At 46.0% G+C, this 26,856-nt stretch overlaps 1 protein-coding gene across 1 annotated transcript in view; it reads left to right on the top strand.

Moving 5' to 3' along the window:
- Window positions 1-2,085: 2,085 nt before the first annotated feature.
- Window positions 2,086-26,856, top strand: part of SLC13A3 (solute carrier family 13 member 3) — a 421,387-nt gene continuing 396,616 nt past the window's right edge. The window contains exon 1 of the mRNA XM_078651950.1: window positions 2,086-2,340. Within this exon, the coding sequence (XP_078508076.1) occupies window positions 2,230-2,340 (111 nt within the window). The 5' untranslated portion in view covers window positions 2,086-2,229. The remainder of the gene's footprint in view (window positions 2,341-26,856) is intronic.

Here is a 26,856-nt window from a genome sequence, read left to right as displayed (position 1 = left end):
GTCTTTGAATGACATTTGTACACATTTGTATGCCTCTCCTATCAAGAATTATTAATCAATAACATCCTACCATGTTAACCTATGTAACACGGGATTTGCAATGGGAAAAATGACTTTGGCCATTTTTCCAACACCAGGACTTACAAAAACATATTTTATAAGTACTTGCATTATATCTACAGGAACCTCACCCCAAGTGCAACTAGGGGAGACTTTAGGGGTTCTGAATCTGTAGAAATATTGCAGATTCTCCCTCCACAGTGCTCCTAGCATCAAAGTCAAATTTGAGCAGCACTTAACCACAATGTGGGGAGTGAAATTTGACATTTCACTTTACCCAGGCATATAAAAACTCATTTTATAATTGTGTACCTTATAAATCCATGACCCCCCACCCATGGGTAACCTGGGGGTTCCTAATATGGAAAACCATTGAAGGTTATCCATTTTTAAGTGCCCCAAACACCAAAGTCGTTTGGGCACAATTTTCTTTTTAAAAGCGGTCCTGGCACCCAAGGCTGTTTTTAAACTGAGGTCGGGCTTCAGCAGTGCACACATGCAAGTGCCGAAAAAGGCTGCTGGCCTCTAAACTGCCATGCCCCAGGGTACTGGGGATTTCCAGGTAGTTTCAATCCCCCTGCCCTATTATATACCAGGGTCCTATAGGGGAGGTCATGCCAATCACAGGGGTACCCCACCATCCCATTGTGTACCCTAGTGTATGTAGGCATTTTAACTATATTCTAATGTGTCTCTTTCACCATAGCAGAGCCCAGGGTCAGTCAGAGTCAGTTTCCACCAGTATCCGTCATCAAAAAGTTGGGGGGTGCCCAGGGCACAGGATGACTTTGCAACAACTACTAACAAAGCCTAACTTCCACATGCAGTGAAAAGATAAAAATATACAAGCAGATACTTTTAACATTGAAGGTTAAACATTGAAATCCCAAAAGCTTATGGCCTCTGACCATGCTATCTTAATAAAATAGGCAAAACATACCTGTCGCTTGAATATAAGGATACATGCGGTCACAATATGAATACGACAATGCAAATATACCTTATGTGCATGTATTGTGGATACAAGAAGATTGTATATGCATTATAGTTACATAATAAAAACATCCACATCTATAGGTGGAAACTACAGAGTGAATATAAAATCTCTACGCATTAATAGTCACACATCACATGATTCTTTTTTCTAATTGTGATCAATGTGCTGCATTAAATGCATTTTAGCACACTGCCTTACAATCCAAGCCTATTAAAGTTTGATTTTAGCAATCTAGATACTTCTGCAAAGAAAAACGTTAGTATGCACACACAGATCAAAAGCACATAAAGAATGCACTTTCCTATATATTCAGTGCACCATTTTTCAATTGTTAACATTGCATCACACAAGTTTATAAGGTCGAAAACAAAATATATATGAGGCCTAGCCAAACGCATACAGGTGGTGCCAAATTAAGCTGCTCCAATAGATCGGGAGCACGCTACACTTTGAGGGAGTACTTGGCTTGAATAGTGTTGTATTTACTCTGATCTTATGTGGGAAGTGTTTTGTGTCACTGGGGATTGACCAGTGGGGTGCTCTTCTCGTGTCTTGGGTCATAGCACTTAGTAGTGTGATGGAACTCACAGAAAAAAAGTGGGCTAGCTCATGATTTTAAGGCAAACATCTACTGAGAAATAAAAACAACTACAAGTTCCAGCATGCAAAGCGTTGTTGCACAACAAGCTAGGACTAGAATCTGCCGTGGCGCATGACATGGGCCCACTTGGTCCAGTTGAATAGAACTCCTGGGTGTAGTACTGAAATCGTCAACTTAGAAAGTAAATATACCAGAGGACTTTGTGTAGCTGAGCTAGAACCCCCTCTGTGCTCGTTAGTATACACAGAGCTCAGAGAAAGCTGCTATTGTCTGACCGCCTGAGATGGGTCCTGTGACCCGCCACATGTCCATCCACGGAGCGTCCACGCTGGACAGTAACACAAAAACAGAGCCGGGGGCGGAGCCTGCATGCACACAGTGGCTGGGCTACACCCCCGTCCCTAACTCTTTCACATCTTCAAGTCACGCTGTGCAGAGGGAGTGACTTGACTGGAACCTGTGAATGGGAAGCGGTGCCGGCCAAGTTCCTTTCTTGTCCCGTGTTTGACACCAACAAACACGAGACGCTGTCAGAGCCGCTGCTCATTGCCAGCCTTGCTCCCTCCCCGCCATGGCCACCCTCTTGGCGCTCTTCAAGAAGGTCTGGTGCATTAAGAAATACCTGATTCTGATCGGGACCCCGCTGCTCCTCCTGCCAATTATCTTTGCACTTCCACCCAAGGTAATGTGCCTAAGTTTATTGACATTATTATATTTTCAGTTGAAGTACAGCAAGCTGCCCTACATTAGAGGTCAGCAGGTTAATCTGACCTGTGACTTTTCCTTGCATTATGGGTACAGTAGTCCTAGTGTTATGATAGGAAAAAATGGAAATAAGTTACCAGAATGCGTGTGTAACTAGGGTTGAATAAACTACTCGCGCGTGACTTGGAAATGGAACAACTTAGATATGATTGAGAAAGGCTGTTTGTTTGGGGGGAGGAGGCGGAGGTGTATTGCTCAAATATATTAAATTAACCCATGCTGCCGCTGCTTAATATATATGAGTTCGTCCTCCCTGGTATCTCTCAATGGTGCACGCTTTCTCTAGGGGGTGTTGGTGCTGGTGTTTGTGGCAGGTAATCTGCTTTTGGGGGGGTTGCACATCTGGCGGTTGTACAAAAAGCAGACATTCGAGACTTTTTAACCCGACTGCCCTTCTTTTCCTCCGGGCAGCAGCACCGCGCATTTTGGAGAGTTAAAGAAACTTTTCGACCGCTGTTTAAATTGCACTTCAGGCGCGAGTCGGTGCGGCTGGCTGATTTGCTCCAGGTGTCCTCGGGGCGCGTGACTACTATCGGTGACAGGGGCCAGGTTGGACATGTTCTTTTATTTATTTTATGCGTATTTATATAGCGCGGACTTTACCCGTGTCAGAGCGCTTCACAATAGGAACAGTAATGATACATGAGGCGAACATTACACGTGAGCATGTTACAAAATCGAACGTTACGTTACATGAGGCAATAGTGACAATTGTGCATGTATCAATAGCAAACAAAACACAAGAGGTAGCAAACGGTACGTTACAAGAGGAAAAAGTGACATGTGTGCATGTTACAAAAGTGTACAAAGTACAAGTAGAGGTATAATACTGCAATAAATGGCAGACACTCAAAACACAAAAACAAACGTTACGTAACATGAGGCAACGGTGGCAATTGAGCATGTATCAAAAGCAAAAAAAATCCTTAAACTTTCATTTAGTATAAGCTGCTACAGCAATTTTGAAAAATGACAGTTATGTAACTTTGTGTTTTTTTGCCCTCATTCGAGATGGTGTGTTAGAAAAATACATGCCGCTGGTGTATGTCTCGATGAAACCGTGTTAGTGTCTCCGTCAGGGGCGCAGCTTCCTTTGGCGTAACTGGTGCGTTGGCACACTATTTTGAGCCGTATTGTGCCCTCCCAAAGGCTGACTTCAGCTCTTTTTTCCAGTAAAGCGGCGGATCAACTTTGTTAAGGGGGAAGTTGGATTGACATGCTAATTGTGTATTTTTCCAGTGCCGCTGACTAATTATAGAGTGAAAATAACTGGATTGTGAGTCGAATAAACTTGGTCTTGTTTCTCGCAAGGTGAGATGACGTAACCTCAGTCCGAAATACCTTCATTCAGGTCCAGAATTCTGTATAGACACGAGGCCGATATGACCATCACAATGCAGATAAACAATCATTAAAACATTCAATTAAACATATCCATAAAATTAATACTAAATATGATTTAATTTAATTTTAACTCTTTAAAAATTAAGTTCTTGTTGCCATTTTGTCTTTATCTATAGCAAATACATAATTTATTTGTTAATTTATGTAACTATTAATAGAGCTCACTGATGCACAAATGCAGGGAGTCCTGACTAGACTGTAGCTGCAGGACATATGCCAGAGGGACAGTATAGGATGCTATTCGAAAAGCGAAGGCTTCAGCTATCTTTAAAATGAGAGAAATTGATCTCGTGGCTGGTAGAAATATGCAGTGAGTTCCATATTTTTGGTGCAAGAAAATAAACGACACGGCCAATAGCCTAGCTACTAACTCTGCGAGGAACCACTCATTGTACGCTTGCCAAAGCCTTCAGTTATCAGCTTCACCTAACAATGGTTTTAAGAATTTCTATTAGGAGTGAACGTAACAGGACACGTAAATACAATTTGAAACGTTACATCTGGGTTTCTGGATGCACTAATATATTGCTAAAGATGGGCAGCTTCGAGGAGGAGGAGCTACGACAGCGAACGAGATGGCCGCTTAGTGTCCCGGCTCCGCTGACCTCCGTCTCTCGCCCGCAGATCCTGTCGTCTATCCTGATTTTCCGCCACATGTCCGTGTCTGTGAACTGATTTGCAATCCGATGAAGCAATCCCGAGATTTTTCCGACATTGTGGAGTGGAGTAATGTCGAGGTTTGATCCGAGGGCTAACCCAGTCTGGAAGCCGGGGTCTTGAATGCTGGTCCCGCCGGGGTCCCAGTTGAACAACAGCGGACTGGGGAGGGTGGCAAGGTCCGGTCCGTGTAACTTTCAACATCTTTTGGCCTGCTCTGCTGCCTGGTCTCGTATCGAAGGTGAGGAGACGTGTGACGCCCGGAGCGGTGTTGCGGGGGTCCCTGACCCGGAGGCCTGGTGTTCGCCTCGCCCTTGGGTTGGGGGCTTGGCGCGCATGGCCGCATGTTGACGATCTGTCCCTCACGGCTCATCCCTGCTCTACCAACTCTTCCCCCGGGGTGAGCGGGCTCTCCAAGGGGATCGCTATGCCTGATGTCGTGCGAGAACTGGCGGAGCGGGAGGATTGTGGCCCGTCACTGCGGTCTGTGCTGGCGGCCCTCGAGGCACTTCGGGTGACCATGGTGGCACGGATCTGTACAATGATGTCGGCAGCGGAAGGAATTAGTCAATCGGGACCGGACCCTGATACATCACACAGGACTCGACGGCCAGTTCTACTCCCGATAGACACCCCGGCGGTGCATTCAGACCCTATGCATGGAGAGGTGCCTGCCCCTACAGAAGTGGTACTGATCGAATGTGCTGCGATATGTGTATCGACTGTATTGTTGGAATTCTTGGTTTCACTACCAGTGGAACATTTAACTGCTGTTCCCATTCTGCTACTTTTTGGTCGAGACTGTGAACTGCATTGGATTGTGTCACACCCCCTTCCCAGCTGGTTCATCAAGATGGCGGAGGAAACAGTGTCGGGCCTTGGAGTCGGGGAGGGGTATCGTCGGTACCGGCCATGTACTTTGGGATTTGTCATCCTTTCTCCACCTGGCAGACTATATTTCGGCAACTTCTGTTATATATTTTGACAATTTGTGGATGGAGTTATACTCGCCAAAGGGAGTCAACATGTTTGATCGACTGGGTTTAGGCTGAGACAGTTGTTTTGAGTTTACTATTGTGGTCCAATCGGTAACAGGATTTGCTTTATTGGGTTGACTGACACAGGGCGGGGTATATATTCTCCTCCAGAGTATTCTTCTATCGTGTTTTGCGCGATTGCGTTTGCTTTGTGGGGGACTTTTTTCTCAAGGCGGGGGGGCGAGAGACCGGGACCGTGTATGACAATGCCCTCCTCCATTTCTACTAGTCACTCTTTATATGTTTTCGTTCTTTCTATTTATCGGGTCTCAGTTCTTTGGGGCGACAGGCACGCTGCTAGGGGGGGTGGGCCGTAGTCTTCTGCAGGGGTGCAGGGTGGGGGGTTGGGGGTGAGGACTTTTTTGTTTTCGCCTTTCCTTGTTTCTATGGCCTTTTTTCTTTTGTTTCCTTTCTTTTGCCTTTTCTTTGTTTCTTCATTTTTCGGGTCAGCATAGCGGGTCCATTTTTGTGCCTATTATCGATCTTTTCTTATCTGTGCCTATGCTTCAACAGGGTTATCGGTATCAATGGGCGGGCGCCCAACTGGTGCGAACTGTGTTTGTATGCTTGTTTATCCTGAATCATATGTTTTAGCGCCGTTGCTCTAACTGCGATCGTTCTCACAGTGGATGTTTTACTATTTTGCCCGCCCTTTGTGTGACTCCGCGTTATTGTATGGCACCTGATCCTTTCATTAATTTTCATATTATAAAATGGAGCCTTTTGAATCCTGTAATTTAGTTGGTGCGCTCAATAACACGTTCTAACCGACTCTATGGTACCCCCGATTCACGGGCTGCCGACTTGTATCGTAATTGACTTGCAGGGACGGAAACTGATTAGCGGCCGGCCCTGGGGGTTGTAGGCCCATACTTGTACTCGTTTGAAGTACCAATAAAGGTTTTCCCAACAAAAAAAAAAAAAGATGGGCAGCTTCACATTTCAATTCAAACAGGTTCTGTTTGTATTCACAGCTTCACATTTCCACCATGTCAGTAACAATCCCACCCAGAATCACTCAAGTAATTTGCTCCTTAAGTGGCTAGGCATACACTCAGACGAAACTCATGGATGAAAGTCCACATAGCTCCTACAGGCCAAATGTGTCAGGACGGAAATGTCCCCCCCCCCCACCCCCTGGTGGTGACGTGCATGAACCTCTGCTCTGAGTGTCCCAGCTCAGTGGCGTCACTAGGGTTGGTGTCACCCAGTGCGGGTAACTCATGGTGTCACCCCCTCACGACTTACATCATGAATCCATGATGCCCCCCAGATACCCTTACACGGCTTTACACAGGGATTAAAATGCACATGGCACCCGCGAGTCATGTGCAGCTACACACATGTCCTGGACAGTACAGGAAACACACACTACGCATGGCACCAGTCTACCCATGCAAAGTTAGACACATGTTTACTGGCAGCACAAGAACCCTACATGCCCATTCGGGGCTACACTGTTTCCGGGCATAGCATGTTACGTCTGCACGGACTCAGAAAGATGCGCACAGTAATTTATGGAAACATGACACCCATGTGCAACTCATAGTCAGTGGGCAGTATGTTACACTTGCACACAATAGCGTAACTACAGACCAAAGCAGTTTACTGAGTATATTGCACGCTCAGACACAAGGAGCACAGGTTGTAATCGCCAAAGGGCATACTTTCAAACACAGCGAAGGGAAGAATGAGGGTGCCACTTACCAGCTGCAGAGGAAGACAAGCGTACACCTGGCGCTGCAAAACCCTGGTTCACTTCCCCGGGTCGGTTAGCCAGAGTTCAGCCTGCAGGGACTTCTTTTTCCTTTGGTTTTCCGGAAATGATTCCTCTTGCCCGCATCGCATTAATCTCAGGGGCGGAATCCATCCTCCCCTTTCTTGGTGTTACGTCGGGTAAGATTTTTGAGGCCTTGGAGTGTTTAGCACGCCACTTTTCTCTTGTAACACACTGTTTGCTACCTCTCACATTTTGTTTGCTTTAGATACTTGCACAAGTGCCACCATTGCCTATGTAACGTTTGTTCTTGTGCTTGAGTGTCTGCCATATTATGCAGTATTTTACCTCTAATTGTACTTTGTTTTCTCTTGTAACCTTCACACGTCACTTTTTCTTCCTGTATTGCACCGTTTGCTACCTCATGTATTTTGTTTGCTCACAATTGTCACTTTTGCCACATGTAACTTAACGTTTGCTTTTGTAATTTGTTCACTTGTTATTTTCTCCTCATGTATCATTACAGTTCCTATTGTGAAGCGCTCTGACGCCTTCGGGTAAAGTCCGCACTATATAAAAACGCATAAATAAACTGTTGGGGCTCGAGGACCAGCTACTGCAGGAAGGGCCGGGGGAGAAGCCCTCTGAATGTCTCCCCCTGGAGCGTTAGGAGAGGCAGGAGAAAGCCATCCATCGCTGTGGAGACAGGCATGGGCAGCGCTGCCTCTGCTTCCGCATTCCGCCTCCCAGAACAATATGTTGCTGTGTGCTCCGACAGTTGCTAATGTTCACATGGGGTGGTTTTATAATTGGAATTCACTTGTTATGGAGGGTGGCTAGTAATTAGTTTCCAGATATTTTGGATGAATTGTTTTTCTCTTTCCCAGATCTGTGCAGATTATGTCTAAACATGTTGCATGCTGCTCGGAGCAGTTAATGTAAATTGCAGTCAATAAATTCGAAAAATCGAAGCAGATTATGCTTAATATAACGCATCCCGTACTAAGGAGGAATGTGATATGCAGTTAATTCTGATACGTTTAAATTGATGCATGCAGTTCAGAGCAGGAATGACAATTGCAGTTGATTTACCTTAAAAAATTAACTTCAAGATTAGAGTAGATTTCAATCTCACTATATCAGTGCGAGGAGTTGGTCACTTTCTTTTCGAAGAAGGTGGCAGATATTCAGGTCTCCTTTTCTCCCACACTGAAACATTTCTCTCAAACTGGAATAGGTTCTTTGTGCACATTTCAGCTCTTAGATCTTGGAATCTTTGTATCCCTCCTCACCACTACTAAGCCAGGCTCTACCCTCGACCCATGTCCCCCTTGGTGCTGGGTAAACTGAAAGTCAAATTTATGAACCTGCTCACCCTCCGACTGTCAAGGGCAGGAAACGGGAGCCCTCGTTGCCTGGCACGATGAGCCAGGAGGCCGGGCTTCTGGAGAGCATTAGCAGCCCGCGCTCAGTGGTGTCACTAGCGTTGGTGTCACCCGGTGCGAGTAACTCATGGTGTCACCCCCTCACGACTTACTGCATGGACCTCCTCCGCTCCGAGTACGCCAGTGGACACAGCGGCTGGAGGGACACTGGAGCACGGCTGGCTGTAGGGACACAGGAGCACAGTGGTTGTAGGGACACAGGAGCACAGTGGTTGTAGGGACACAGGAGCACAGTGGCTGTAGGGACACAGGAGCACAGTGGCTGTAGGGACACAGGAGCACAGTGGCTGTAGCGACACAGGAGCACAGTGGCTGTAGGGACACAGGAGCACAGTGGCTGTAGTGACACAGGAGCACAGTGGCTGTAGTGACACAGGAGCACAGTGGCTGTAGTGACACAGGAGCACAGTGGCTGTATCGACATAGGAGCACAGTGGCTGTACGGACACAGGAGCACAGTCCACAGTGGCTGTAGGGACACAGGAGTACAATGGCTTTAGGGACAGAGGTGCACAGTGGCTGTAGGGACACAGGAGTACAGTCCACAGTGGCTGTAGGGACACAGGATCACAGTGGCTGTAGGAACACAGGAGCACAGTGGCTGGTTAAAGGCTTCGAGCCCACGCAGGGCAAAGATCACTGCTGATGTACGGTGCGGAGCCCACATGCGCCCAGAAGTAAGGCTGGTAGAGTGTAGGACCCAACAAGGGCCTGACGTGCGGCTGCTGCAGGGTCTGAAGTCCAAGTGTGGCCAGGCGCACCCCTGGTGGAGGGTTTGGTGCCCACAAAGTCACAGGCCCACACAGAAAAGCTGTCTTTGAGCACTGTGACCGGAGGACATTTCACCTGTGTGAGGCCTGGCCAGGGGTACGGTGGGGAATTGTGTGGATTCTCAGCATGGTCAGGAGCAGAGGGGACCAAAGCTGCAGAGCCTGAGAGTCGCCGGCAGCCAGCGTGGTGGATTGGAAGAGAAGCGTGGGACCTGGATCTTGGATTATTGCTGTCTGTACAGGGCCAGGAGCACAGCTCGTGGAGGCCTTGGAGGCTTCAAGGGCCCGGAGCAGTGCAGGCCCTACAGATTTGGGCCTACGCGGCGACGGGGGCAGCAGGTGCGTCCCCACGCTGTCCCCAGGATGTGGTGGAGCCGCATCCCACAGCTGCTGCCCCTGAAGACGCTGAGGAGGCGCTTTCGAACGGTTGTGGCGCTAGGCCTGCTGATCCTAGGGTTTTGGACCGCCTACCTGCAACTGGTGGCATCACCTGAGGAGAACCCCATGAACCACAGTGAGTACCGAGGGATAGGAAGCAGGGCCAACAGGTATGTAGTGTGCCATATAAATAACTTTGTGCCTACTGCTGAAGGTTTTTTCTTCATATTGTTTAGGGCATCGGGAGGAAGGTCTTACCTTGGGGCACCAAAAAACTCCCAGAAGCAATGTCTGCTCAATAACATGTTGCTTTATTGTGGAGGCACGTGCAGACATGCAGCATTATATGCTTGGCATTCGTCATGTTCTAACGCTGAACGTCCCAATGCACACCGACTCATCTCAGAAAATGCTTCCTTGTTTTGGCCTTATGTCACCAAATCACACTGTGCCCACTGCACTCAGTGAGATGTCACAAAACCCCATTCTTATTGTTTGTTTTCTTTGGGTGTCATTTTAGTTTGTCCATTGAAATGGCCACTAAATTTGCACAGACATTCAGTTTTACTGATAAAACTGTATTGGTGACAAATGATGATGTGTGGAGCTTGGGTTTCTGTGACCATCCGTCATTTGTGCATCAATAAGTTGAGTGTTCTGATTTGTTTTAACCCTATTCAAATCTGTGTTTCCATAACTCTTCAGAACTAAATGGGCTTTGTGCTTGGTTTTTTCACGCGTGAATGTGTACATTTAATTTACAGGTATCTACATTTTGTTGTGGGTTACAAAAAATGACAGCCTTCCCTTTCGCACTCCCTGTGCCTGGCAAGATTGTCATATAATTCACTTTACTTTCTCTGACCACAAAGTGAGAGAAGTTGGTAAATACCAATCCTCCACGTTGAAAAAAATATAAGCAGCAATTTGTTAGAAGTCATATGTCAGGTCAGGTCCTCTATCTTTGAAGCATATGAAATGTGACAAGATAAATACAGAATGTACAAGCATCTTGGTTTATTGCTCGGACTTACTTTCAAGACCCACCAAAAGTAAGCTAGACCCTCCAGTGGGTCCTGAGCCACAGTTTGGGAAATGTTTTGCTGCTAAGGCATGCAACCACAGGTAGGTGAACACAAATGGCAACAGACTATTTGTGCGGTGCCTATGTGTAACCTGTCACTTTCTGTTTGTGTTTTTGTCTGTGCCCTGGATTTTTTGTCCTTAACATCTGGTGCTGCTTTTATTTGTTCCTCAGTTTACAGTGCAAGTACTTTGTCACATGATGGCGTTGGGGTGAATACCTAGTGGAACGGAGCTGCTGACCTAGGGAGCAGGGGTTAAATCCTTGTCTAGGCTTAGCAGCCTGTTTTTGTGACCAAATCACTTAATCTTTCGCTGCTTAACAATGAAAAAATGTGTAAGTAGTATGGTTTTGTTGTTAAGTGCACTAATGTCCTTGGGACGGTTTCACGCTATAAAAAACAGCATAAAATATGTCCAGTCTGAGGGGACCTAAAAAGAAGCATGCTCCACTGAGAGACCGCATACATTGTCTGTGTTTGTTTATGCATTCCTCTGTTTACATATGTTAGCTAGTTTTAATCAGACTTGCTGATTTTTGTCAACGCTCGTTTTAATAGGTCCAGCAAAAGTAAAGGAACTGACTTGAAAATTAAATTTGCTGGAAACCCCATATATGCATGTGGTTACTCGCGCCATGAACCCCTTAGGTATGCGGTGTTTACGTTTAAAAGGCATACGTTTCATGACATTTTTACAGTGGGTAGTTTAATAACGAGGTGCATGGCACAGTGGTGCAACCGCCCTGACCTTTCTCAGTATCTATCAGCACATGTGATGCAGGGGTACTTGTGAGTGGGTGGATGCAGGGGTACTCGTGAGTGGGTGACATTGCCTTTGTCCGACAGCAGCCCTCGTGCTTGCATCTCTTCCCAGCCAGGGCATCCAAGCTGACTCCAGGTGAATCGCTGTAATGTTACATGAACTGTAACTGCAGGGTGTGTGGTCTTCCGGGTACTACGAGCACCTTACTGGATTACAATAAATATCTTACCTTTTCTGACTTCACTGTGGTGGTGGCTGGGCCCCTACCATATGGGTTCTGCTTCTGCAAATCGCCCAGCAGCACTCCTCCCCTGCCGAGACCGTCTCTGTTTAAGCTCGTGGTGGTGACACACGTCAGAGGAGAACAGCGCAGGGGCTTGCCCGGGGCCGTCATTGTTAGCGCTAGAAGATTGACGGCCCTGGGACCAACAAACTGGGTACGCTGCCGCCGCGCATCGCACCATCACCACTATGGTGGTAGGTGGTGCGTGTGTGGCGCTGGCGTGCACTGCAGTATTTGTTTCTCCTTATTATAATTAAAGCAGAGCAGAGGCGAGGCTCTAGAGCTGTGCGCATAAACCAGATTGGTGTCACCCCCATATCATGGTGTCACCCAGTGCGGACCGCACCCCCCCCCCGCACCCCCCTAGTGACGCCGCTGCCCGCGCTGTTTAAACATATAAAGAAGCAGATGGATTTAAAACACCAGGCCCGGGAGCCACGTCACGACGTGAGTGATGTTTCGAACGTCATTGACGTCCGGATGCCGAAGTCGTAGCCTAATTGAGACAATAATTTCGGCCGGCGGCCGGGTAAGGTTCGACAGACAGAAATATTATTTTGTATTTTGGTGTCACGAACTCCGTGACACCAAAATGCAAAATAATATTACTGTCTGTCGAACCGTACCCGGCCGCCGGCCAAGATTATTGTTGACACGGACCATGGTGGCACCCCTTTTGATGGTGTCACCCGGTGCGGTCCGCACCCCCGTACCCCCCTAGTGATGCCACTGTCCCAGCTGTAATGATGTCGGGGTCACTGGTACAGAATTTTGTTTTGGGCGAACAAGGATCATACAACTGTACCATGACATAAGCCAGTCTCATGGATAGCGTTTTTGTTGGATGGGAGTGGCTACCAAAGCATTACCCTCATAGTGGTGAACAGCTACTATATTTGTCAGAAATTAAGCAGCACAAGTGCAGTGGTGGCAACATACCATGTAGTGATCAGTAGAAGTTAACATGCTTTTTATCTAAGTCACTAAAGTGAGGCTTACAGGCTCACGCATGTACGGTTCCACTGCGGTGTGTCTAACTCACTTGTGGCCTACATCAAGTTAGACTGTAGTGCTGTGTTGCACGCAAGTGGTTGGTGCATGAGTGTCTGTAAATGATGCAATAAATAAAGGCCTCCGGGTTTCATTTTGGGAGGTAGAGGAATGCCTGCAGAAGCATGAGAAGGTAGAAGAGTTCCCCAGGCAGATTTGTGGATTTCTGCACTACTGAGAGCTAAGTGAGACACAGACTGGAGGAAGGAGAACAAGGCTCTTCAGTGCACTTCAAAGGTAGTCTTGGTTCAGAGAGAGATCACTGGAAAGGGGCCTGGGCACATCTCAGAAAGGAAGTGTGGCTGATTAGAGAATCATAAAGACTAGGGCTGAGGTACCGTGTTCGCCTTTTGATGCACACATCACTGTGGCTGATATTCAGGTGTGAACCTCTTGGTACTCCCATTGTGTTAGAGTTGGCATCTTTGGCATGGTTTCCCCTAAATTTCTGCTTCTACCTCCTGTATTTTTGATGCTGTGCTGCATTTCATTTTTCCTGGCTTAAATGCTTTGGGCACTTTGCCACTGCCGATCAGTGTCAAAGTGTAAGTGCTCCCTGCGTAAATTGTTATTACAATTGGTTCTCCCTGATTGGCATCTTTGATTTACTGGTAAGACCCTAGTAAAGTGCACTGAGTGTGCCAGGGCTTGTAAATCAAATGCTACCAGTGGGCCTGCAGCACAGATTATACCACCCACTTGAGTAGCCCTGAAAAGGTATCTCCGTACTGCCACTGCAGTGTCTGCGTGCAGTTTTAAACTGTCATGTCAACTTGGCAAGTACACCCACTTGCCACGCCCTAACCATCCCTTTTCTTACACCTAAGGCACCCCTACAGTATGCCCAAGGTATCCCCATGGGCAGGGTGCAGTGTATGTGAAAGGCAGGACATGTACTAGTGTGTGTGACATGTCCGGAGAGTGAAATACTGACCATTTCGTTTTTCACAACTGAAAGGCTATCTGCCCCATAGGATAGTATTAGAGATACTTTGTAACATCTTACAAGTATAACCTCCCATTGGGACATGATAGAGAAATAAAGTTTAGCTCTCTGAACTCCAAATTTAATAACACATCTTTTAGTAAAGATGGTTTTTAAATTATGCGCTTGAAAATTACACTTTTAGAAAGTAGACATTTTCTTGTTTAGCCATTCTGCATGACTCTGCCTGTTTGTGGATTGACTGTCTGGGTTTGGAAGGGCAGGGGATGCACATTCACTGTAGACAGCCACTGAGGGGGTTGAGGTTTGCCTGGCCCTTCCTGGATGACTCCGAGCCTGACTGAATGGGGTTTGGCTGCATTTGGTGTAGTGCGAGGAGAGTTCATTGCACCTGAATAGGGCCTGTCTCCCTTGCGCAAGCTGTCTCCACCCCCTGTGGCCATACTGCACCAGGGAGGACAGAACTGGTTTGGACTGGGCTAAGAGACCCTTGCACAAAGACAAAATGGAGTATAAGTAGTAGATATAAAACTCCAGAATTTCCGATCACTTCTAGATTCAAGAGGAACCTTTGCCAAGGAGAAGAGCTGTGAGGAGGAGTACTACCCCTTTGCTGTGTGGGGTTGACCTGCAGTTGCTGCTTCTGCTAAGGAAAGAACAAAGACTGGAACTTTGCTGTGAATCTGCTTGAAGAAGAATCTTGAAGGGCCTGAGTGTGCTGGCCTCTTGTTCTGGAGTCTCAGTGACACAAATACTTCACTCCCAGCTTCCCTTAACTCTATTGCTGAGAGTTCTGACCTGCCAGGAGGTGCCTATTCAAGTTTTGGGCCTCTGGAGGTTTGTTCCTGCTGTTGGGAGCTGGAAGAAACTGACAATAGGTAAGAAAACCTGTCTCCGACATTGTCAGCGATGTCGCTGTGACCTGCAACGAGGCCTGGGGCTCCACTCATGAAGTGAATGACGCACCGCCCGGCCTGCACCGCAGCTCCGTCGACCTTCGACTCCTGCAGTTATCTGCATTTCCTGATGGCAGCCCTCACACTAACTCTGTCATCGCCAGCGCCTGGATCTTGTTATAGTGGCACAATAACCGTTGAGGGAGACTTCACGAGCTTGCTGACTTCGCATCGTCATTGGAACCGACGCCTCACCGGTGAGGAGGCAACTGTCTTCCCCTGTCCTGGACTCGAAGTCGCCAACTTGCGGACACAACGCCTCACCTGCTGTGGCAACCAGGGAGCCGGCCTCCACTTCAGCACTGACGCCTCTCCTCCACGATACCATGCATCGTCATAGACTTCGTTTCCAAAGTACTGTTTGTTTGGGGGTCCGTGTGACCCTGTGCCCGACGCCACGCTCCTCACGGTCAGCAACGTCTTTGGATTTTTTGCGGTCACAACGTCGCAATAGCCCCAGGTGGAACTATTTCTTTTGTACAAGTTTTTTTTTGTTGCAATAACTGTTCTGAAGTCATATCTTGTTACCTGTATGTTGGATTTTTGTCATTTTTGATCTTGTTGAGTTTAGAAAAAGATACTTTATTTTTCTAAACTGGTGTGGTGTCCATTTGTGGTGTTATCACTGTATTACTCTGTGTTTTGAGTGCAAATTCTTTACACATTGGCTTTGGAATAAGCCTGTCTGCTCATGCCAAGCTACCGGGGATGAGCAGGGGCTATCTAAAGTGTGTATCCCCCTTATCCTGACTAGAAGCAAGGGTCCCTATTTGGACCTACCTCTGCCAACTAGAGACACCCATTTCTAACACATGGCCTGTGTTGTGGGGGCTATCACATTTGAGACACTCCTTGTTACAAATGGGGGTCTCTAGTTGACAGTTGTTCGCACCTTTGTCCAAGTAGGGACCCTTGCTTATAGTCAGGGTCAAGGAGTTTTGTTTCGATATAGAGTCATCCGGTCGATGGACTTGAGGCAACTGCTGTTGAACTTGATAGCGCATGGTGAAAATATGTACAGATCACACCATCTATGTAAATAATGATGACGTTTGGGTTTTAGTGTATATCAGTTCTGTGTCCTGAAGAGAACCCATGAATAATATGATGGGTTCGAAACGTCAACAACAACGCAACCCAGCAAGCAAATAAAAAAGTCTGTATAATTGGGAAAATAGACTAAAATTAGTGAATTGATTCCCTGGTCAAAAGATTGTGGCATTGTTAGGTTGTGCAACCCATTGATGCAGGAGGTTACAAGCGATCTTAAAGAATGTTAACTTATGTGTCTTCCTTTTTGGGCAAGTACGAGATAGAACTGTAAAGGTTTTCACATTGATTGCTGAACAAATTAATGTGGTTGTTGTTTAGTTTGTGTATGTTGGGCAGGTTTGTCATTTTTCGTTATATTTTTAAGGTATGAATTTTGTATGCATGTCTTTTGTAATGTTTCTGTATTTTACGTTTTTTCAAATTTTTTTCAAAATGTGTAAATGAATACTTGCTGATCACTATTATTAAAGAGAGTGTTCAGAGAAATAAAGCATGGTGAAAAGTAACCAGAATTGGCAATTTTTGATAGTTGCATTTTTAAACCCACAATTTTAAAACCCTTTTTACTAAAAGATGCGTTATTACATTTTGAGTTCCGAGAGCCCAAACTCCATTTCTCTATCTTGTCCCAATGGGAAGTTACGCTTGTAAGATGTTACAAGCCACTCCTATTTATTCTATAGGACAGATAGCCTTTCAATAGTGAAAAACAAAATACACTGTATTTCGCTATCAGGACATGTCACACATACCAGTACATATCCTACCTTTCACATACACTGTACCCTGTCGATGGGGGTACCCTGGGCCTACCTGAGGGGGCCCTGCATGTAAGAAAAGGGAAGGTTAGGGCCTGGCAAGTGGTTGCACTGGCCAGTTTGACATGGCTGTTGCAACTGCACGCAGACACACTAGTGGTTGTTCTGGGAACCCTTTGAAGGGCTGCTTGAGTGGGTGGCACAACCAGTGCTGCAGGCCCACTAGCAGCATTTGATTTACATGCCCTGGGCACATACAGTGCACTGTTATAGGGTTATAGGGACTTAAAAGTAAATCAAATGAGCCAATCATGGAAGCACCAATCCATAAATACAATTTACATTGGAAGCACTTGCACTTTGGCACTGATCAGCAGTGGCAAACTGCCCAAAGCATCTAGACCAGCAAATACAAAATACATCACACAGCAAAAATACAAGAGGCCGAGGCAAAACGACAGGGGAAACCGCACCCAGGGTGCCAAGGCTAACACTCCTGCTTTCACAGGCTACTTTTTTGAAGAATGACAAGATAGAGGAGTCTGCACCTCAAGAGGGAGCAGAACCCCAATACAAACTTCAAAGACTCCGACATTAAATCAGATTTGATATCTGGAAAAGGACTAAAAGAAGGGGAGCTAAAGGCACCCAAAATTGTCAACTGTCAAGCAGCCAGCAGGGCTCTGCAGAAGAAGTTCTGCAAGAGTTCTTCCTATGTCCTGGACTGGGGGCTAAGACCTTCCAGTCTCCTGCCTGGGTGTGGGATAGCACCCAGAGAAATTCAAGACCACTTGCTCCAATTGCATGCCAAGAACGGTCTGTCCTGTGAGGAAGAGGGCAGCGCCTGCTGGGAGCGTGGTCCAGTGGGGGTCCCTGGTGAATAGATCCCTGTGGCAAGATGTGAGGAGACAGCTGCTGCACCAATCTGGCCAATACCTGGGTGCAGTTTCATGTTGTCAACTGCTGTATGCCAGGGAGGACTGCCGGGAAGTTAGTCAAGGTTGCGCCAATTGGGCTGTCGCCTATGTGCAGAGTAAAGTCAGTGACTTTGTATGCCAGTGGGGGCCTCCGTAAAAATGACTGACATGCCAATAGGGCTGTAGCCTGTGTGTGTAGTTAAGTTGGCAATTATACGGTTACCTGGTGTGTATTATCTATACCTAGTACATGTGTGGCTACTATAACTGAATCAAATATATAAATGTAACCATAGCCATCAATTGTTTAACATAATTCCATAGTTTCATGATTTATGGATTCTGTTCAATGTGAAAACGGGTATTAGTCTTCAGTAGTCTCAAAACAAGAAAATCATTTGGAAAGTAAGCCTAAAGAGTGTCATTTTTCATCATTGTCATTTTCGTAATCAACATTATCTCAATGAAAGGTTAACAACATTTGAATATTTGGGTTGCAGTCAGGGCTGATGGTTACTTTCTTGTCTTAGAGACTTCTAAACCCATTTTAAAGGCATAATGAAATATTGTTGAAATAAATGTATGTATTTCTAGGATAGATGTGTATCTATTGAATAGATTGAGGATATCTTTAGACTTAATATTGTGAACAAAATATCAAGTAACAAAATATTGAAATTGCACCCCAAACATTGCGAAGGGCAGCCAGGAGGGAGCGAGTACTCCAGCTCCCAAATTATTTTGCAGCTGCGTTCCGCATCATTCCTGCACCCGCAGGCACATACATTTTTGCTGGGAGTCCTGCTACCTGGGCTGGATGCGCCCGGGCATAGCCCGGGCCAATGGCAGGCCCATCTTGCACCCATCCGTGCCCGTAAGAGGCTGGGCCACCCCGCAAATATTCCATTGTGACTTTCTCCGGAGCTGGTGAATGTTGTTTACGCCCATTTAGTGGGCCTTTTTTTGGATTGGTCATGTGGACTCTGATTGCCTACTATGAGGCCTTTGATTATTCAAAATCTGGGATCAATGAACTATCTATGGTATAGGGAAGAGGAAAGCAGAATCCACTAATGGGAGAGACAAAAGACCTAGAGCCAGCAAATCTCCAGGTAGCTAATAACGGTCTAGCGCCTGTGAATAAGGGAGTATCTCCTTCATGATCAATGGGACCATCTATACGCTGCGGTGAACCAGTTCACCAGTGGTCTTTTCGTTCTGCCCAGCTGCTTAATCACAGCGTCATTAATGGCCCCACAGCAGCAGCTCAACTTTTGCCACATAATGCCACGTCAGCAGTTCACCCTTGTCGTGATGCAATCAAGCTGCCCCCAACTGTGACACCGTATGTTCTTATTACGGTGAATGTCCCCTCTTTAAGAAAGGAGACTCAGGAAAACTATGATCAGATGGAGAGGTATCAGAGATTGAGTTGTCTTTCAGGTAATTTAGAATAGTTTTCTCAATCGCCTCCTCTGAGGCAGCATCTCTAATTGATTAATCTTTGAATCTCCATATCTTACTCGGTGTAGTTGCATTAGTAGAAGTGAGAGATAAAAGTTATAGCCAAGTGATCTGAGATTAGTCTTGTCAGTATGTCTGTTTGGTCAATTAAATTTTTATTTATTTATTTATTAGAAGTTTTGTATAGCGCTAGCTGGACCCGGGGGTATCGGAGCGCTTCACAGCATATACAGTAATGAGCAAACATATGATACAGGTGAATGGTAAAAACATGAGGGTTCAAGCAGGGCAGGGAACAAGCGAGCGGGCGAAGGGGCAAAGGAGAAGAGGATGCAGGATAAGTCTGATGATTCGAATCCGTGTCATCTGTCGCGAGGTTTGAGGTAGGTTGGAGTGTCGGCTGATGAGCTACCTGGGTATGCTCAAGATTGGTCGAGGAAGAGGGCTTTGAGTAAGCTCTTAAATTTTGGAAATGAGTGGGGTTCTTCTGATGTGGGGGGAGTGGAGTTACAGATATTTGGAGTGTTACCGGCAAAAGATTTGGCTGAGGTTTGATGCTTGCGAGTCCTTGGAGTGATGAGTAGTAGAGAGTTGGAGCTCCTGAGATTTCTTGCTTGGCCTGCCCTTTTGAGTTTGTTGGCCAGGTATTCTGGTTTGCCTGTGTGCAGCGCTTTGTGAGTGAGGCAGGCTGTTCTGAAGCTGGATCGCAACTCGACTGGGAGCCATCTGAATTCTCTGAGAGGTGGCGAAATGTGTTCGAATTTCTTAATTCCAGTGACCATTCTGGCAGCTGCATTGAGGGTTGTCTTCAGGGGGCGAGGTGGGATTTTGCTGTTCCAGTCAGGGTAGCGATCCCGTAGTCTATTCTGGAGAGAACCAGTTCTTGGGTGGCTTGCTGAAGGTCCTTGGGTGGGATTAAGAGTTTAATTTTGTAGAGTAGTTTCAGGTTGAGAAAGGCACTTTTGGCAGATCTTGTGATGTGTTTCTTCATGTCAAGTTTTGGGTCCAGGTAATCCCTAGAGATTTTACTGATTCCGCTAAGGTGAGATTGCCATTGAGGGCATCAATGGCTTTGAGCCATTCTTCAATTTGCGGGTTTTCGTCTTTGTTGGGGATGAGGAGTATTTCTGTTTTTTCTTGGTTGAGTTTCAGGTGATTGCTTGTGAGCCATTGTTGAACCTCCTTAAGCGTGTTGTTAAGTCTCTGGATGTCGTCAATTGAGGTAGTTTCCAGATAGAGTTGGGTGTCGTCTGCATATAAATGAAAGGGGATGTTGGATTTCCTGAGTAGAGAGGTAAGGGGTTCCATGTAGATGTTGAAGAGCTGGGGGAAGAGTACTGATCCTTGAGGAACGCCTCTGATGACTGGGTATAAGTCTGACTCAAAGTTTCTGATTTTTATTCTTTGTGAGCGATTGTGGAGAAAGGAAGAGAACCAGTGGAGGACCGACCCTTGGAGACCGGCCCTTTCAGACCGGCCCTTTCTTGTAGAACCTTTATGAGTAATTTGTGTCAACTGTATCGAATGCGGCCGATAAATCTAGGAGGATGAGCAGGCAGCATTGATCCGAGTCGAGTGACTTGAGTAGGTCGTCTTTGACGTTGAGGATTGCTGATTCTGTGCTGCATCCCTTTCTTAAGCCCGATTGATGGGGATCTATTAGATTGATGTTGTCCAAGTGTTGGGTCAGCTGTGGTAGAACACAACTTTCCATGATTTTGGATAGAAAAGGAAGGTTCGATACAGGTCGGAAAATATTTAGATTGTCGGTGTCTAGACCTGTTTTTTTAGCAATGACGTAACTTGTCCTACTTTGAGGCAGTCCGGTACGGATCCGGAGCTCACTGAACTGTTGATGATCTTGCACCATAGTGGGGCAAGGACGAGCTTCAAGTCTTTGGCCAGTTGAGGGGGTAGCTGATCCAGGGTGTGAGATGAGGGCTTGGTGTTGGAGATTAGTTTGACTATCTCTGCTTCATGGATTGGAGAGAAGTGGGACCACTGTTTTGGAGAGTTCTGGCGGGTTCTAACAGGATTTTCGGACGCTTTGATCTCGTTGGAGGCGATGGGAGATGCACCAAGTGAGAGGTCAATCTTGGTGATTTTGTCATTGAAAAAGATTGCGAAGTTGTCGCATCATTCTTTGGATGCCTCTGTTGAAGTAGGTATGGGTTTGGAAGTTTGATTCCTTATGATATTGAAAAGCTCTCTGGGTCGTTTATTTGTGTTTTCTAGCGCCGAGCTGAAGAAAGCTGACTTTTTGATCTTAATGTGATTTTTGTATGTCCTGCGGGCTGTTTGGAGTTTATCTCTGTGGAGGGCGGAGGGGTTATTTCTCCAGATTCTTTCTGCAGCTCTTAGTTTTCTTCTTTCTTCGTTGATGTTAGTGGTAAACCATGATCTGGAAGGGATGTTCCTGGATTTCTTTAGTTTCAGGGGGGTAATTTGATCCGGGGTGAACGTCATGTTTGTAGTTGTAAAGAGAGGTGAGTTCGGTAGTGGAGAGGTGGTCAGTGGAGGAAGGGAGCAGCAAGCTAATTCTTTCTTATAGGTCAACTCGCTGGATCTGTGCTGTGTTCCTGACTCATTTGGGGGGTGTCAGGTTTGGGAATTAGATTGGTTATGATCGGGTGGTTGATGTGAAAGAGAACTATGTGGTGATCAGACCAATCAACGGGGAGCGGTGGTTGATGGAAATTACATTGCTTTCATCTATAATTGCATCAAGGGTTGCTCCTCTATGGTGCGTTTCTTCTGAGCAGTGTTGGGTCATGTTGTTAGCAATCAGTAGGTTGTTTAGGGTTTGAATGAGCAGGTTCGTTGTTTCGTTCCATCTTAGATTGAAATCGCCCAGAATTATGTTGTTAGAGGTGCCGAGTGTGCAATGGGCAATCAGGTCGGAAAGGTAAACCCCGAATTCTGTGGAGTTACCTGGGGTGTGGTATAGTAGATGGCAGAGTGTAGGCCTAGTATCCTGTGTTTTGATACTAACTGAGAGACATTCAAAGGAGGTGTACAAGTAAGAGGGAGTTTCCGTGATAGAGATGTTGTTCTTGTGGATGACTGCAATGCCCCACCTCTTTTCCCTTGCCTGTCTTTGTTAATCATAGTGAATCTGGCAGGGACCAGCATGTCCATGCTGGGGTAGGCGAGATTATTGAGCCAGGTCTCGGTTATGACTGCTATGTCTGTCATGTGAGAGGATGGCTTCCCCTAGATCGGTTGCATGTTTAGAGGCAGATCTGCAGTTTAGGAGCAAGCAGTTGAAGGGGGGTTCTTTTTTGCACCTGCTCTCGCTGGATTGTACTCTAGGAAGGAAGGCTAGGTGGGTAGGGGGTCTGGGAATTCTCAGAGGGGGGTGTTCTATTCTAAAACCCGTAATTACTCGGATCGCAGATTTAGGGGAGGAATTTGTCAGGGGCGTAGGATGTGGCTAGGTGTGTCACTTCCTGAGGGGAGAGAGAGGTAATAGCTCTTCTAGGTCTTTCGTAGCCACTATCCTTCCCCTTACTGGCTAACCCGGGACGGGGTATGGGGGGACTTGGGGCTCTGTGGAGGGTGGTGCCTTGTCTAGACTGGGTTGGGTGAGATTAGATGGCTCTCTGGGAGGCTGGGTGGTATTTCGGATCAAGGAAATGTTGGATAGAATTTCATTCAAACCTCGAGTCAAGATTTCCAACTGGGTTTCTAGTAGTGAGAGACGTTGCGTCATGTTGTCTAAGGAGGGAGGGAGGGTGTCTGTGGCATCACTGCCCTTGGGTGCGGGGGTAGGGCCCAGGGGGGTTGAGAGGATGACAGGGGCAGCCTTGTCCTTGGGGAGGGGGATGGGTCCCTACCGTGATTGTAGTTGAAGGAGGGATGTGAGTCCTGGTCCTGATGAATATTAGGGGATGGGCTGCCTTGATTGTTTATGGTAGGCCTCAAGGATATTGGGGGTGCTGCCTCATGGCAGGTTACCAAAACTGGGTCTGGGCTCACCGGCAATAAGGACAAGCCTCACAATCAATCACTAGAAACCAATACGAGCACCACTATTGCCAACCAACTTCAACTTGGATCATGGATGATCACTCGAACTACTGAATTAAACAGTAACTCTCGGGAATTGATTTTTCCAGAATTAATCCAATAATTTTAATTAGTTTGAAATCAGAAACCATACAAATGAAAAGTTTTTTCTATACATATACAAACAGAACTTATTTGACTCCACATCACATATATAAAGACAGTTTCTTTCAGCCTGACCACTTTCATTCAAACACTCATACACAACAGCACATCAATATATACACTCTTCACTTCAAGAACTATACATTATTATTTACAATTTAGTTATTAGCAAACATAGCATTGGAAAAAACAAATGAGAAGCTTTTGAATGATTGGTATTCAATAAAACATTCCTAATGCTGAGTAGAGGGGGTCTACGCGTTTCGATAACCCCTTGGTGTGGGGAAATCTCATCAGGACCATGTGCCTGTAAATGAAGGACAAGATGTGAATCAACCGGGTGGAGAGCCAGACCTCTGTAACTACAGTAACAAAAGGTGGAGCCTAATCCTACCTCACAGGTGCTCGATTTCCTCTGGCTTGACAAAACTGTAACAAAAACAGAGTCTCTTTAGCCTCTAACTCAAAAGGACTTAAAATCTTTGCAACATAAAACTCACACGTGAATACTCACAGCTCTTACGCGTGCAGCGGCTTATCGAATTTGGAGGAAGTGGAGATCTGGTGGAACAAAGGTGCTTGTAAGGGCAATGTGGAACATTTCCAACTCCTAATACTGATATCGACGGAAAGAAGACGGCTTACTTGTTTGGGGCGTGTGTGCGTTCCGATAGTTATTTCGGACTTCGCGGCGATTCTTCGCACTTGTACTGGCTGCAAATGAAGGAGGGAGACTGGTATCAAATCTCTGTATATTTAAGACACACAGTGGGTTTCTTGCGCTTCTATACTATCGTGTGGGTTGCAAATACCTTTAAATTTCGGTAGTCCTGACTCAATCAGGGGGTCCACGCCATTCCGCCTCTGGCAATCGGTTCAGGGGCCGGCACCATCTAGTCGGTATTGCTCTTCTCGCGTCTCTAGGTTTTACTCACTTCCTGGATCTAAGGATGATGGGAGTTGTAGTTTGTTTCTTGGTCGTCATGGGGACGATGTATTAGAACAGGGATATGATTGAATTGGACCTCATGCCACCGGTTAACACAGTCGATCTCGGGGACGGACGGGCACAGATTCATTTAATATTTCGAGTTCATTTCGGTATCTGTCATATTGCGTCAGAGATATTTACAGGCGGTAGATCTCAGAAATTTCATTCAAACCATTTATGGCCGTATTAAATTTCACAATTAGCATGGCTTCATGGCGTGATACTTTTTCTTCAATATCGCCACCTCTGGAGTCTCTCTCAATTTTAGCAATCACTGTCCACTTTAAATCCTCTGGCGTGTGATCCTTGTTTCTCCAATGATTCACTAGAGGAGCAGTCGTCACGTTCTTTTTTTATGCGTGACTTGTGTTGTGTAATCCTACATCTTACCTCCTGGCTTGTTTTGCCGATGTACAATTTATCGCAAGGGCATTTTATGCCATATATAACGTATCTTGATTTACAATTCGAAAATTTTTCATGTTTCCAAAATTGTTGTTTGTGTTTAAAGAGGATCCCTTCTTCCGTACTTGCACAACAAATGCAAGAACCACATTTGTGATGGCCTTGTATTGGTGGTAAACCTAGCATTGTGCCAATTGTCGATGTTTTCTTTTTTATCGCTGCTCGTACCAAGTGGTTGGAAACACTTTGGTCTTTTTTAAACGCAAACAGTGGTTTCTCTTTCAATGATTCATCAATGTTTTCCACTAAATGCCAATTTTGTAGAATGGTCTTCTTAAAAAGATTCGAATTTGAGCAGAACGTTGACACACATACTATTCTTTTAAGAGTAGGTTTCTCTTTTTTGACTAGGAGCGTGTGTCGAGGAATCCACCACACTCTCTTCATTGTTCTTCTTAATAGTTTTTTAGGGTAGCCTCTTAATGCTAAATTGTCCGTCAGGTTATTAGCATGGAACATGTATTCGTCTTTGAAATGGCAATTTCTTTTAATCCGGAGATATTGCCCGAATGGGAGGTTTTCCTTTAAATTGCGTGGGTGGTTGCTTTGAAAATGTAAGGCCTTGTTTCTATCAGTCTGTTTTTTGTATAATGTAGTAACCAAGCCTACATTTGTTGGATACACTTCGACATCGAGAAATGACATTTTAACTTTAGAAAAGCTCAGGCTGAATTTGATTTCTTCTGTTCTCGAGTTGAGCCACTCATGGAATTTTTTCAGGTCTTCTTCATTCCCTTTCCAAGTCAAGAAAATGTCGTCGATATATCGACTCCAGCTGGTAATTTGTTCCACAAATGGATTTGACTGGTAAACGAATCTCTCCTCGTACAATGCCATGAAGAGTACAGCCAGTTCAGGGGCAAAAGGACACCCCATTGCTACGCCGCTTGTCTGGAAGAAAAATTCTCCATTAAAGTTGAAGTAATTTTTCTTTAAAGCCAATGATGCTAACTGCATGATAAAGTCCGTTGGTACTCTGGTTGGTCTTGGTCTTTGTTCCAGAAAAAAATGAATCGCATCCAGACCGTCACTTTGGGGGATCTGGGTGTACAATGAAGTTACATCCATTATTACTAAAAAATCTTCATTTTGTTCAAAAGGAATGGTGGGAAGTTTATTGATAAAATCAGATGTATCACGGAGGAATGATTTGACTTCGGACATAAACGGTTTCAAGAAAAAATCTACAAACTTGGAAACTGGTTCAAATAGTGACTCGCAACCGGAGACAATAGGTCTCCCGGGCGGTGTGTTTATATCTTTATGAATTTTCGGTAAAACATAAAACAGGGGTATTCGCGGACTGTTGCATTTGAGATATTCATACTTTAGGCCTTTTTTGGTGGGAGGAAGAGGGAGTCGAAGACCTCAAGGTGAGCTTTCTTAGCCTGTATTAGGACTGTACCGTTCGTGAAGATGGTTATGGAGATATTGCCGCTCTTCGACTGGTGGCTTGGGAGAGAGGTCGTCAGTTTGCGGCTGTTGAGGGTAGTGGTAGTTTTGGAGATGTTGAGATGGGTGTAAAGAGTGATGGGCCAAAAGTTGGGTCTATCCCTGTGGAAGATGAGGTCCATTTCTATCTGACCTCTGGAGAAGCAATGATAGGTGTCTGCGAATAGTGTCTCAGGATGTTGTCTGAGCAGTCTATGTTTGAAGAGTTTCTTCGCTTTATTCGAGAGTTTTGGGGGGAAAGCGATTGTGAAGGAATTCGGACCATGAGGGATCAGGAGGTTTGGAGTGGGTGGGCAGCAGCCGGTTGCGTGTCCGGTGGCATTTTTATGTGTAGTGAGGGAGTCTGGTTTATTCCTGTGCTTGATAAGATGGGGTGCATCGGGGAGAGAGGTCTGCCTTGTCAGGTGGGGGAAGGAGGGGCTGAGGGAGTGCCTCACTTAGAGGTGGGGGCAGAGGGGGAGGGGCGTGTTGACACTATTTCAGGGTGGATAACTTGGCGGGTCACAGATTGTTGGCCAATGACCAGTCAGGCCTCCGGGGTTTCTCGTGAGTTGGGGAGGGTTGAGGTCTGAGGGTCGGTGCCCGTCTCAGGATGGGCACTGTAATGTTTCGATATCATTAGGTAGTCTATTCTGAAGTGAGATTTATGGGGGTTAGAGAAGAAGGTAT

The sequence above is a fragment of the Lissotriton helveticus genome, chromosome 7 (assembly GCF_964261635.1).
Source record: "Lissotriton helveticus chromosome 7, aLisHel1.1, whole genome shotgun sequence".
Classification (NCBI taxonomy): Eukaryota; Metazoa; Chordata; class Amphibia; order Caudata; family Salamandridae; genus Lissotriton; species Lissotriton helveticus.
Note: the sequence above shows the minus strand (reverse complement) of the source record. Positions and strands in the feature narration are given on the sequence as shown.